We start from the raw sequence: 14,735 nt of genomic DNA on the forward strand, positions 1-14,735 counted from the left end.
ATATTATTGGACAGAATACAGAGGTTAAAAATCAGACTTCTAAAAAAGTTCTCCAACATAATCTTCTACAAAGTGCTTAAATATATGAAATAAAATCTGTAGAATTTACTCTAGGCATATTCCAAAATAATTGCCTCCTGATGAATTGGGAATGGCAACATAGAACATTTAAATTCAGCTTTAAATTTTCTTGCATAACTAAGAGGTTAATTCTATATTTCAGCTAAATTTTTCCCTTCAGTCCATTAATTTAAAATTTCAATAGAACAATCTAAAGGAACACATCAATTGCTTAGACTTTAGGGATCACTGAGCAGCAGAGTGGCTCAGGAAGGCATTCACCAGGCTATTTCTGTACATGACAGATTCCCTTCAAGACAGGACTTCATAGCTACAAGGGTCATCACTGCTGCTAAGAATGTCTTCAGTGGCTTTCTCCTCAGCCCTCATCCTATATTCTAGGAAAAAATCTGCGTATCAGGTGTTATCAGTTACAGAAGCAATGACTGTATCATTCATATGACTGGATCATGTGCTAAGATGATAGTTAATTAGGGTGCAGCAAAAATTAAATGCATCTTCTGCATTTGAGATTAAAAGAAAGCTTAAATACAAAACAGCACTGAAAGAAATGAGAAGAGATCCAAATAAACAGAAAGACATCTCTTGTTCATGGACTAGAAATTTAATCGTTAAGAATACTCCCCAAGCTGATCAACAGATTCAATGCAATCCCCTACAAAATCCCAGCTATCTTTTCTGCAAAAATCAACAAGCTGATCCTGAAATTCACATGGGAATGCAAGGCGCCCAGAACAGCCAAAACAATGTTGGGGGAAAAAAAGAATAGAGTTGGAAGACTCACACGTTCTCATTTTCAAACACACTGCAAAGCAACAGTAAGCAAGACAGTGTGGGGTACTGGCATGAAGATACACATACAGATCAACAGAACAGAACTGCAAGTCCAGAAATAAACCTTTACATTTATGGTCAATTCATCTTCAACAAGGTGGTAAGACTATCCAATGGGGAAAGAAGAGTAATTTCACAAAATGGTGCTGGGTAACTATATATCCACATACAAAAGAATAAATTTGGACTCATCTCTCACACCATATACAAAAGTTAATTCCAAAGAGATAAAAAACCTAACTATAAGGTCAAAAAATACAAGATTCTTAGAATAAAAAGTAGGAGTACATCTTTGTGACCTTGGATTAAACAATGATTTCTTAGACATGATGACAAAAGTAGAAGCAACCAAAGGAAAAAAATAGATACACTTAATTAATCAGTTAAAAGTGTTTGTTCTTCAAAAAACACCAACAAGAAACTGAAAAGACAAGCCACAGGAGAGAAATATTTGCAAATTATTTATGCGATAAGCAACTGGTGTCCAGAATATATTTTTTTTAATTCTTGCAACTTAACAATAAAAAGGCAAGTAACCCAATTCAAAAATGGGCAAAAGGCCAGGTCAGTAGCTCATGCCTATAATCCCAACACTGTGGGAGGCCGAAATGGGAAGACTGCTTGAGCCCAGGAGTTGAAGACCAGTCTAGGCAACATAGTAAGACCTTGTTTGTATGAAAATTTTTTAAAAAATTAACTGAGCATAGTGTTGCATGCCTGTGTTCCCAGCTACTCAGCAGGCTGCAGGGGAAAAATGCTTAAGCACAGGAGGTCGACACGCAGTGAGCTGGGATTGTGCCACTGTCTCAAAAAGTGAAAATAAAAAATAAAAACAGGGAAAAGGGTTTGAAGAGGCATTTTTTCAAAAGACAATATACAAACGGTCAACAGTACAAAAAAAAATGCTCAATATCATTAGCCATCAGGGAAATGACAACTAAAAATCACAAGACACTACTTCACACCCAGTAGGATGGCTACAATTAAAAAAAAAAAAACAAAAAACCAGAAACAAAAACAGAAAATAAGTATGGCAAGAATAGGGAGAAACTGAAAGTGCCATACATTACTGATGGGAATGTAAAATGATTCAACTGCTTTGAAAAATAATTTGGCAGTTCCTCAAAATGGCAAACATAAGAGTTACCATATGACACAGCAATTCCAGTTCTAGGTATATACCGAAGAGAATTAAAAAGATAATCCACATAAAATCTAATGTTCACAGCACCATTATTCCTAATAGTCAAAAGCAGAAACTATTCCAGTGGCCATCAGCTGATGAACAGATAAACAAAATGCAATATATGTCCATAAAGTAAAATATGATCTGGTTAGAAAAAGGAATAAAATACTGATATATGATATAACATGGATGCTATAACTTGGATATATTATGCTACACAAAGGCCACATATTGTATAATTTCATTTATATGAAATGTGCAGAATAGGCAAGCCCAGAGACACAGAAAGTAGGTTCATGGTTGCCAGGATCTAGGGGAAGAGGGAACAGGAAACAAATGCTAATAGGTACAGAGCTTCTTTTTGGAGGTGATAAAAATGTTCTGAAATTAGTGGTGATGTTGGACAACTCTGTAAATATACTAAAAACCAATGAATTACACACTTTAAAAGGATAACTTTTGTTATGTGAATTATATCTCAATAAAGGTGCTACAAAAAGAACTTAAAAACAAATCCTACCACAAAAAGTACTTGATATACCTCATCAAAGAAAAATGAGGTTCGTCTTTTAAAACTGGCTTAAATTTCATAATTCATAATCTAGTACTCCTATGTTTTACATTTTTAAAAATTCAAATCAATTAGATGCCAAAAAAAGCTTAACTCACCCTCTCTTCACTTTTGTGAAATCAAATGCAACTTGTCTGTATGAAACTGCTTTTTCATTTAAATATCTACTATACCGCCTAATAAATGTAGACATGTCATATCCTGTAAAAAAAAAAAAAAAAAAAAAAAGAAAAAGAAAAACAAGAAACAAGTTTTTATAAATGACTAAAAATCCCAATATTCCTAGAAAAACAATTCATTGTATTCAATGGCTATAATGCCTTGGTATCCCAATTCAATTTAGTGATGTAAATTAAGTAACTTATTAATAATATTACCATTAAATTCTCTTAAGGTTTCATATTTAAATCAGATAAGTCCTATGTAGCTTTAAAAAAAAACTCTTCCTTAGACCTTCACCAAAATAAGAAGTTTCTTTTCTTTCTTTCAATATTCCTATTCTTTATTCATCAGGAGTTAGAAAAACATGTCCTTTTATACAACTTGATAATCTCACAACTCAAATTTAACATCCTATGGAACCACAATCCCATTCCTCAAAACATCAAGCAACTCCATATAATTTTTATATTCCTAAAATCTTTAGCTGTATTTAGAACCATAACTTATATGTGCCAACCTTATAAAAAGTGTAAAAAAATTACTAATATAACAAATGGCAATAGGCAAGTTTAGGGTGTAACAAAAACAATTATATGTTTTCAATGAAATTTCTAAATGAATACATAAATCATTTTAAGACTGTTTCATCATGTCCTTGATTTGAAAACTTCAGCAACATAAAATCTAATCAATATTATTTTTTAAAAACATCAAAAACTGTGTGTTTAATTATTGCCTGGCTCAAGGAAGTCTATAAATTTTTGCTCCTCATTGCAAAGTGAACCCATTTTAACTCATATTCATCTAACAAATTAAATTACTTGATCTTTGCTACTTTTAAAAGACAATACCAAAACCACCGAAAATGTAAACTAACTGGATTTCAATATCACCAGTTCATTTATTTAGCAAAATATTTATTGAGTGCCTATTAAGTACCAGTGGAGAAAAATCAGTGAACAAAATAGAAAAAAAAATACTGTTCTCATATGACTTCATACCTACTACTGTACAGGTCAGGTGTTACATGCTCACACTCCTCAGCTCTTCAATTCATATGGTTCTATCTACTATACCCCATCCTAAGAGGGTAAAGAACCTCTCATCCTTCAAGGCTCACTCTCCTCTACATAAAAAGAGTGAAATTATTAAAACCTTATCACTAGAATTGCTTAATTTCCATCTTAAGAAAATAAGAAATCAGTTGCTAATAAGACACAAAAAACCTACTTGGATATATGCATAAACTGTGCCTAGAGCAGTGCTCTACATCTTGTTTTCCATACACTTTTAAAGTTAAAATGAACTGACTGAGGGAGGAAGTGAAAATTAAAGGATGAGCAGGCAGTTTCTTCCATGCCCCTGAAAATAGAGACTCTCCATTTTTATCTATAATATATATCTGGCTTCTGTTTAAGATTTCAAAAACAGGCCAGGTATGGTGGCTCATGCCTGTAATCCCAGAACTTTGGGAGGCTTACGAGGATTGCTTTAGACCAAGAGTTCAAGACCAACCTGGTCAACAGAGCAAGAGCCCATCTCTACAAAACATTTAAGAACAAAATAATTAGCCACGCGTGGTGGTGCACATCTGTAATCCCAGCTGCTTGGGAGGCTGAAGGGAGGACTGCTTGAGTCAGGAGTTTGAGGCTGCAGTGAGCTATGATCACACCACTGCACCCAGCCTAGGTGACAGAGCAAGCCCCGGCCTCTTTCACTCTAGCATCAGCAACAGAACCAGATCCTGTCTCAAAGAAAAAGAAAATATTTTTTCAAGAGAGGGGGGGTCTACTGTTTTAATTTTTTTTCCTTAAGTTAGAGCACTATAACTCTTATTAAAATATAATGCATTTTGTAACACTGGGTCCTATGTATAGATTACTGGTCTTCTAGAATGTCTGGAAGATAGGGTATTAAATTCATTTTAAGCAAGGATATACTTGCACCTACCAAAGGGAAACAAGTATTGGACTGAACACCTCCAAACTCAAATATAGCCAGTCACATACACACACACACAAAACAATTCCACTGATCTTTTTTTTTTTTTTTTTTAACACCTCCAGAAGAACCACAGTTCAGGCCTTCATTAACTCTACACTAGATAACAAGAACAACAACTGAAACAGTCTCAGCATCTTCAAGATTTGGTTTACTCTGATCTAACTTGACTAAGTTATGATGTTTCCTTGTAACACATAATTCTCTCTCCCCTCCTCTCTCTACTGCATTATGAAATTCCAACTATATAAAATATTTTTGTGCTTGATTATGGCTCTGAACAGCTTCTTGAGGGCTATCTGCCACTACATGTTCTCAAATACACCATTCATATAGATTCTCTTCACATTCATTTGCTCTATAAATCTTAAATATTCATATCCATGTGAATGACTTTCACATCCATATACATCTGTGTATCTGTGCTTACTTTCACATCCATGTATTGTACCTGTGTACCTGTGCTTAAGCCAACTCATCTTCTCATCCTTCCCTTGAAGCCCAGCATAAATCTCACCTTCTCTAAAGACACTTCCCTGATTGAGCCTCACTACTGAATATTCCCAACTCATTTGGCATATCCTTTATGAGGTTCTCCCTAAAGCTGACATTCTATAATGCTAACAGCCTAGTTACAGAACTAAGTAAAACCAGATCCCATTATGACAATGTGCATGGACAGCTATAACCACATCATGTCCATTTCAAGTTACTAAATAAAAAATAACAGGCCAGGTGCGGTGGCTCACGCCTGTAAACCCAGCACTTTGGGAGGCCGAGGCAAGCAGAACATGAGGTCAAGAGATGGAGAGCATCCTGGCCAACATAGTGAAACCCCGTCTCTACTAAAAATACACAAATTGGCTGGGTGTGGTGACACGCTCGGGTAGTCCCAGCTACTCGGGAGGCTGAGGCAGGAGAATTGCTTCAACCCGGGAGGGGGAGGTTGCAGTGAGCCGAGATCATGCCACTTCACTCCAGCCTGGTGACAGAATGAGACTTTGTCTCAAAAAAAAAGAAAAGAAAACAGCTTATGAATGAATACGAAAAAAAGAATATAAATGAACAATTCATCTTAATAAATTATATTTACTTTAGCTACTAAAACATGTAATATTCCAACTACATTTCTTGGAATGAAACATAAAATAATACAATAACAATGAAAGCAAATATTTACACAGCATTTCTTTTTTGTTTGTTTGTTTTTTTGAGACAGAGTCTAGCTTTGTCACCCAGGCTGAAGCACAGTGGCATGATCTTGGCTCACTGCAACCTTCGCCTCCTGGGTTCAAGTGATTCTCCTGCCTCAGCCTCCTGAGTAGCTGGGATTACAGACGTGCACCACCAACCCCGGCTAATTTTTGTATTTTCAGTAGAGATGGGGTTTCACCATGTTGGCCAGGCTGGTCTTGAACACTTGACCTCAAGTGACCCACCCGCCTCAGCCTCCCAAAGTGCTGGGATTACAGGCATGAGCCACAGTACCTGGCCTTACACAGCATGTCTTATGTGCCAGGCACTGTTCTAAGCACTTTGTAGTAATTAACTAGGTTAAGTCTCATGACAATCTTATTGGGTAGGTACTATCACTATTACTCGATTCTACTGATGCAGAGGTGAAGTAACCTGCCCAAGTTCACATAGCTGGTAGGTGGCAAAGATGAGATTCAAACCCAGACAGTCCAGCTCCGGAATTCATGCTCTCAAATAACTACTCTGTACTACCTCTCAGAGAGCTCTGAGTATCTGGTAGGCAAATAAATATTAATTCAAATTAAAAGACAGTTTTTTCTTTCCTACAACCTTCACTAAAATATAAGGATTAAAGTAGCACATGTTCTAAAAGACAGAGTTCTACTCCAGAGTAATCATCATGTGGGTGTCATTCTTTTGATTTTCTATAATGAAAAAGTTATCTTTACCTTGCAATCCACTTTTATCCAAAAAATTGCTTAAGTTAAACAACGTGTTTCTTGAAGCCAAATACTGAATAAAACGCTGGAAAAAAAAAATAATTACATCATATTAAGGTACTGCCATCTCACAAACTCTTAATTCGAAAATTAGGAGGAAAAGTTACGGTTAATGCATTCCATTAAGTTTATCTAGTTTAAATTTCTCATCCTCACTACTCCTCCCATTAACTAGTTACCAAACCTAAAAACATAATACATATTTTTCACTAGCATGCGAGAATTTATTACAGCCTAATTCCCACAGATATATTATAGTATTAAGCCAAAATAATAAAAGCAAATAGGCAGTGGAACCAGTAGTTTGGGTTTTATTACAGCATACTAAAACTATGGCTAATCATTTCTAGGTGGCATCTGTATTTTAAATAGCCATCTGGTATACCAAAGTTTTGGCTTTTAAAAAAAACCAAAATACTTCTAAACATACAAGAAAGCAATAGAGATCCTCTTACCCACTGTCCAGATTAAACAAATTCACATGCTCACTTCAGATCTTATATAAAATCAAAACATTATAGCCTCCATTGAAGACCCACACCTTCAATCTCCCTTCCCTCCCTCTTCAGAGGTGAGTACTTTTCTGAAACAGGTACACATTACTTTCACACAGGTTTTCACCATTTTATTAGATATACAAGTATCTATAAACTATCCAATTGCTTTCTATTTTAAATTTACACAAGTATCATAGTGTACTTACTCTGCAATGTGCTTTAACTCAACCTTTCCCTAAGAATTACCCCACTTAACATTTCATTTTAAATGATGTTCTAATATTCCAATGAATACATCATTATAAATCCATTTATTTAGCATGGATATACTTTCTAATTTTCGCTATTATTAACAAAGTTGTATTGACATCTTTGTTCTTGGTCTCTATGCATAAGTATATTCATTTATCAGGATATATACTTAGGGATGAATTATTAGGCCAGCACATATGTAAAAGTTCATCTTCTCAATATTGCCAAAATGCTCTCTGAAGTGCTTACCATAGTAAATAACATTAGTCTCCTTCACATACAGCCTCTAAACAGCTAAAGAAATGCCTTTCAATTTCAATTCTTAGGATTCCTTTACTTTCTTCTTCTTTTTTTAATGCATGCAGAGGCTAATCATCAACTAGGATGTACACCATCACCTCCGAAATCAGTCCTTTTTTTTTTTTTCTTTTTTGAGACAGGGTCTTGCTCTGTCGTCCAAGCTGGAGTACAGTGGTGTGATCACAGCTTTCCACCCTCCTGATCTCAAGCAATCCTACCATCTCAGCACGAAGCACCACCCACCATTCACTCTTCACCCTCGCTCCCAAGTAGCTGGGACTACAGGCATGCACCACCATGTCCAGATCACATTTCGTTTTTAATTTTCTGTAGAGACAACATCTTACTACACTGCCTAGGCTGGTCTGGAACTCTTGGACTCAAGCAATCCTCCCGCCTTGGCCCCTCAAAGTGTCAGGATTACAGGTGTGAGCCACTGTGCCCAGCCCCCAAATCAGTCTTGTTCAACTGAGACCACCCCAAACTAACAAACCAGGATTTTGAAAACCAATTTGTAAACTGAAGACTCTATTTCACAATTATCCTAAAACAGTGTTTCAAAAAGTTATAAAAATATCGTAAGACAATATTAGACTATGATTTTAATAGATTTTGATAAGACTCTTCTTTACCTCTGCATTCTAAATTAATGTAAATAATTTAGTCTACCAAGCCATTTCATTCATGATTTTAGAGATAATAAATCTAAATTTTCCTTTTCATTTTATTAGTCCTTTCTACCTTCAAGACATATATGGCTTTAATCAAGTTGTGGTTTTGGTTTCAACAGCATCCTAATGCTATTCAAAATGGTATTAAATTGAGCACCATGCCAACAATCTGGCAAGTAATAAGGCTTCATAGGTTCCCATTTTGGGTCATAAGCGGTAACCTGAAATGGATTATCCTAAAACTTCATTTAAAGAACGGCAATGTGGAAGATGGGTGATTAGGTACATAAGCATTTGTTATACCATTCACTCTACTATTGTGTATATTAGAAACTTTTCATAACAAAATATTTAAAGAACATATTTCAGAATATTTTACCCAAAATGGTATTAAATACTTTATAAAAAATCCATGCTTGGTTCTATACGTCTCTTTTCTAATTTCATCTACAAATTTTTAACTCCACATTTTCATGTATTAATCACCTATAACTTTTCATACTACAATAAGAGCCTTGGTCAATTCTATTTACCATGAAGATACTATCATATTATTGAGGAAGGTCCAGAACTGACTTACCCAAGTCACCCAGTTGGTAACTGAACAACGGTATAGAAGTACCTACTTGCCTGGTGTCAAGGGTCTATAACACAATGCTCACCCAGCCTTAACCTTTTGAGATTTCTTCTCCGTGGCCAGGTTTCTCAACCTGAGCACTCTGACACTGAATCAGATAATTCTTTGTTGTTGGGGACTGTTCTGCACGTTACTTTTTCTTTTTCTTTTTTTTTTTTTGAGACGGAGTCTCTTGCTCTGTTGCCCAGGCTGGAATGCAATGGCACAATCTCGCTCACTGCAACCTCTGCTTCCTGGGTTTAAGTGATTCTCCTGCCTCAGCCTCCTGAGTAGCTGGGATTACAGGCGCGCGACACCACGCCTGGCTAATTTATGTATTTTTTAGTAGAGACGGGGTTTCACCATGTTGGTCACACTGGTCTCAAACTCCGGACCTCAGGTGATCTGCCCACCTCGGCCATCCAAAGTGCTCGGATTACAGGCATGAACCACCGCACCCAGTCTATTCTGTGCATTATTATATGCTATTTTGAAGCAGTTCTGGCCTTTACCTACTAGATACCAGTAGCAACCCCCTTCAGTTGTGACAAATGTCCTCTAAGGGAAAAAAAAATCATCCCCCTTCCCCACTCAGTTTTGAGAACCACCACTCCATGGTATTCCAGTCACCACAGCATAGTGAAATCCTATGTACAGCCTCTAACAAAGTAATGGCATCTGCCAATGGGAACACCTGAAGGTTGTACAAACTAGCACAAAAAATGAACAGAGCATGGAATTTGCTTTAACTACCTAGAGGAAGCTAAACATGAGTTTATCAAAAAAACACTAAAATGCTATCTTTCTCCCCTTGTCAATCAATTCTACGAAATGACTGTCAACTTTCTGTTTTGTCTTTACTAACATTTTGCCTCTAGTACTATCAATTACCTTATTTACAGCCTCTGAGAGCCATTATTGATACTTTATCTGGCAGTGTAGCTGGTTATATTTGTGGCTTTTTCTTTTTAAAAAATATACTATATCAAATAAATAAAGAAGGATAAGAAGAAAAGTACATACACGTTTGGAATTCTTCAGAAAAATCATAATCTTAACTAAACATATTCCTGCCACAAGTAAAAACTATTACCCTAGTTAAGATGTTTCAAGTTACATTTAAGCTAATATAGCCAAACATTTCTATTAGCTCTATAAACTGGTTATGATGTATTAGAAAGCAACTAACGTAAGTCCTAAAAACGGTCATGTCTGTTGACTTAGTAATCACATTTCAGGTAACACTTAGGGGAAATAATTTTAAAAAATTAAAAACTACAAATATAAAACCACTCAATGTGGTGGTATAACAATGAATCAGAAAACTAAATTTCTAGCAAGGAAAATAGTTTAAAACTTGTGAACTATAGGATCAATTACACAGTTATTAAAGATGATTAAAAAATACAACATGGTGATGTTGACAGTGTGATATTATATAAAAAGCTAAATATATTTTATCTACATTATGATTATAGCCATTTAAAAAACACAAATACTTTTGGACAAGAACCAGAGGGAAGACCAAAATGTGCCAATAGTAAGATGCGTCGGAATAATAAAGTTGTGGGTAAATTCCTGCTTTAATTTTGAACTTTAATAATGCTATATTGGTAGTTGTCAGAAAATAGTTTCAATACTGAAAAGCCCACAATAACACATGACGTGATGGATGTCAGTAAGTCATTATGCTCAGAAAACTAGTACCAATGACTAAAGTTCTTCTCATCTCTAGAGGGTTATTCTTGTAGACTGCATTTTTCTAAGGCACATACCAATGAAGATTTATCTAGTTCTACTCAGATGTTCTTGAAAAGCTCCTATTAATACAATTTTACAAATAAGTTTATTGAGCTGAAAAAATGAACCAAAACTGCTAGGCTATCATGGAAAGTAAGACAATTCTCTCAAAACAGAGAATTGCAAAAGTTTATATATCTTATTTGTTACCCTTTTAGGCAACAATGGCTTCAGACACACCTCTCTGCTGAAGAAGGCACTCTTCAATCAGTCCTTCTCAGCAAATGCCATCTTAGTCCTAAATACACAGCTTTGAAGTAGGCAAAGTGCTTCCACAAACAACTACATGAGATCAGACGAGAATCTAAAGCTGGGTGTGATGGCTTACGCCTGTAATCCCAGCACTTTGGGAGGCGAAGGTGGGAGGATCACTTGAGCCCAGAACTTCAAGACCAGCCTAAGCCAAGATGGAAAGACCCCCATCTCTACAAAAAAAATTTAAAAATAAGCCTGGTATAGTGGCACACACTTGTAATCCCAGCTACGTGGGAGGCTGAGGAGGGAAGGTCCCTTGAGTCCAGGAATTTGAGGTAGCAGTGAGCTAGGATGGTACCACTGCACTTCAGCCTGGGCAACAAAGCAAGACCCCATCTAAAAAAAAAAAAAAAAAAATTCTAACTGGGCTACAATAAAAGAACAAATGGATATAGACAAATATATAGTCTATAAACAGGACCAGTAAAAACCAGGGATGCTTATGGAACCCATTTCCAGGCATTAATCTTTGCTTCTTGATCCATTATTGATGTCCTCTGTGCTCTGACCCACTTTTTGCTTTCTGGTTTATAGGCTATCTTTCCTCAGATTGCAGGGTCTATAACTATATTTCTGGCTAGGTACCTTGCCCTTTGTACCTGGAAGCTGTTTCTGAAGTTTCAGTGAGAGAAGCTAGCTAACAATAAGTCAACACATCAGTATACTTGTTCATTAAAAATTCTGCTTACCTCATTTCCATACACCATCAAATGATGAGTCGTAATGAGAGATTTGAAGACCACCACCCAACTACTGTTAGTAGTTCTTTCAAATAAACTGTCTGCCAACTGTGGGATGTTCACATTCATCTCATTTGTGCACTGAATTAAGTCTGCAATAAAAAATTTTTAAATGATTAATTTCCTCTCTGATTTTAATTTATTGGTAATACGAGATTTGCATACAAACAGGCAAAAGATTTAACACAAAGTGGAGCAGCAATAGATAGTTTGGAGATGTTAAAAATCTCTCAATTAAGAGCAATAGAGACTACCATAATCTACCTAGGAAGCAGGGTACCAACTAGAATCACATAAATGATCGACAATACCAAAAAATAAATCAAACTCCCTCAGGATATAATTAACTCTCAAGTACTTTGGTCATCTCAAAATGAATTGTTGCAAGGTTTTGAGGAAGCTTCCATTTCCTTACTACTTAAAAACTCTCCGTTAAATTACTGGTATTATTCATCTCTTTAAAATTTAACATTTTTCTTTAAATAAAGCTTATTTAAAGAAATCATCCATACAGAAGAATGAACAACATGAAGATCAAACTACCTTTATGAACATCCACCCTAGAATGCTGTCTTTGCAACAGGAAGATAACAGGGCAGAGATCTGGTCTGTAATTGAGTTGGATCTCAGTTTGTTCATACAAAATATTTATCCTCCTTCTCTCCCCTCAGTTCTATTGAATTAGCTCAGATCGGTTGATAACTAGGTAATACTGAGAACAAAACTGGAAAAAAAGATTCTTAATAAAACTTAAGAAGAGTAACCTACAATCTGTTTAAGAGATACTATTGGTAAACTCAATGAAGAAAATGTAAAATAGGATGGGTGCGGTGGCTCACCCCTGTAATCCCAGTACTTTGGGAAGCTGGGGGGGGGTGTATCACCTGAGATCAGGAGTTCGAGACCAGCCTGGCTAACATGCTGAAACCCCATCTTTACTAATAATAAAAAAAAAAATTAGCTGGGCTTGGTGGCGGGCATGGGTAATCCCAGCTACTCAGGAGGCTGAGGTAGGAGAAATGCTTGAACCTGGGAGGCGGAGGTTGCACTGAGCGAAGATAGTACCAGTGCACTCCAGTCTGGGGGACAGAGTGAGACTCCGCCTCAATAAAAAAATGTAATATAATATAATCCAATTTAGAGATATAACAGAGGAGAAAACCAAGAAATGAGTTGTCTTACTTTTAAAATACATATAAAATATAATGTATAAATGTCTCAGCTATAACTACAATAAAGGGAAAAAAGTTATTCATGACTCATTAATTTGTTCACTTTTAATCTCGATTGTATGATTAAATATGAATTCAAATGATCTAACTTGGCCTTGATTGCTAGCAAGAAATGACAATGTAACTATGAACATTTACTTAAAATTTTTCCTTTACTAGGTCCAATTATTATACAAGTTAATATTTGATAAACACATGCATTTTAGATAAGCAGCTACCATGGCCAATATTGCTTAAAGAACAAAGAACAAAGCAGTCAAACAGAGTGCCCGTGGAACAGCAGAATGACACAACGCTTTCACAATTCAGACTATTTGCAACAAAAATGAAACAGTAAATCCAACTTGAATATGCATGCTTCAACTTCTGAGAGTAAAAAATGGAATTTAATCTCTGCCTTCTCTAGATTTTCATAGCACTTTATAACCAGCCTATGGCACTGAACATATTACACTAGACTTCAGTTTCAATGACAGTACTTGATACACACACACACACACACAATTTAATACTATATACTGCATGGCGCATGATGTGTGTGTATATATACTGTACTATATATTTACAAAACGTATGTGTATGTATACATACATATATCCATACTATATTCCCTTTGTGACCTGTTCTTCCCCCCACTGCATCACTGCCATCTTCTTTGCAATGCCTCCCATATGCCAAGCACTATTATTCAGGTGTTTCATACTGTTGTTCCTTCTGCCTAGAATTCTCTTCTGCTAGATACCTATGCTGCTTGCTCCCGTCACTTTCATACATATTTGCTAAAGTGTCACCATATTAGATAAACTTCCCTGAATACGCAAAATAACAGAGCCTTGGGCATTCCCCTACCTCTAAACCCTCATTGTCCCCCTTACTCTGCTTATTTCTCTCCAAAGTATTTATTACCATCAAACTCATCTTAATTTATTTAATGTCTTTCTCTCTCAGTTAAAACGTTGTTAAGTTCCATGTGGGCAGGACTTTTTTGTTCTCAGCTCTATCCCCAAAGACCTATAGAACAGTGCCTCAAATACAATGATCAGTCACATTTTTTAAGACATTCATTGTGGTATGCATATGGGTACTCTTAACATGCTTTTTTAAAAAGCATCCAAGATTGTGTCCTTAAAAGTTAAATCAACATCTTATAACTATCTGTACAACCTGCTGTTCCCAAAAGGTTGAAAAACAAAGCTAAGCCCAATACATGTGCAAATTTTCAAATTTCAAATTAAAAGAGGATCTAATAAATGAAGGTTTTTACTATAATGCTTATTAAAAACTATAGTATGCTTTAGTATTGATCACAGAAAAACTGGAGTTATTCTGAAGGATACCTCCAGAAGCTCAAAACAAAAAAAAATTCTTCACACATAATAAAACAGGAAAAATGAAGTAAGAATTCACACTGAGATTACGAATCTAGAACAGACCAAATGTAAAACCAAAGTTACGCAAATATTACAGGTGTGGTGGGGAGGATATTGAATAAAACTAGCAGTATATACTTTCTCACAGTATTTAACTCAGCCATTTTCTCCATACAGTAATTTTTCATCTG

At 35.8% G+C, this 14,735-nt stretch overlaps 1 protein-coding gene across 50 annotated transcripts in view; it reads right to left on the bottom strand.

Moving 5' to 3' along the window:
* PICALM (phosphatidylinositol binding clathrin assembly protein) overlaps positions 1–14,735 on the bottom strand; it is a 112,744-nt gene that overhangs the window by 62,088 nt on the left and 35,921 nt on the right. For 33 of the 50 annotated variants that reach the window (XM_074015010.1, XM_074015012.1, XM_074015005.1 and 30 more), the window contains 3 exons: positions 11,892–12,034; positions 6,761–6,836; positions 2,771–2,873 (listed from right to left, as the gene is read on the bottom strand). The exons of 3 other annotated variants lie outside the window; for them this stretch is intronic. In XM_074015010.1, coding sequence (XP_073871111.1) covers positions 2,771–2,873; positions 6,761–6,836; positions 11,892–12,011 — 299 coding nt within the window. In that variant the 5' untranslated portion in view covers positions 12,012–12,034. The remainder of the gene's footprint in view (positions 1–2,770; positions 2,874–6,760; positions 6,837–11,891; positions 12,035–14,735) is intronic. 14 more of the 50 variants (XM_074015030.1, XM_074015026.1, XM_074015028.1 and 11 more) reach the window with 2 other exon arrangements.

Source organism: Macaca fascicularis, chromosome 14 (assembly GCF_037993035.2).
Source record: "Macaca fascicularis isolate 582-1 chromosome 14, T2T-MFA8v1.1".
Classification (NCBI taxonomy): Eukaryota; Metazoa; Chordata; class Mammalia; order Primates; family Cercopithecidae; genus Macaca; species Macaca fascicularis.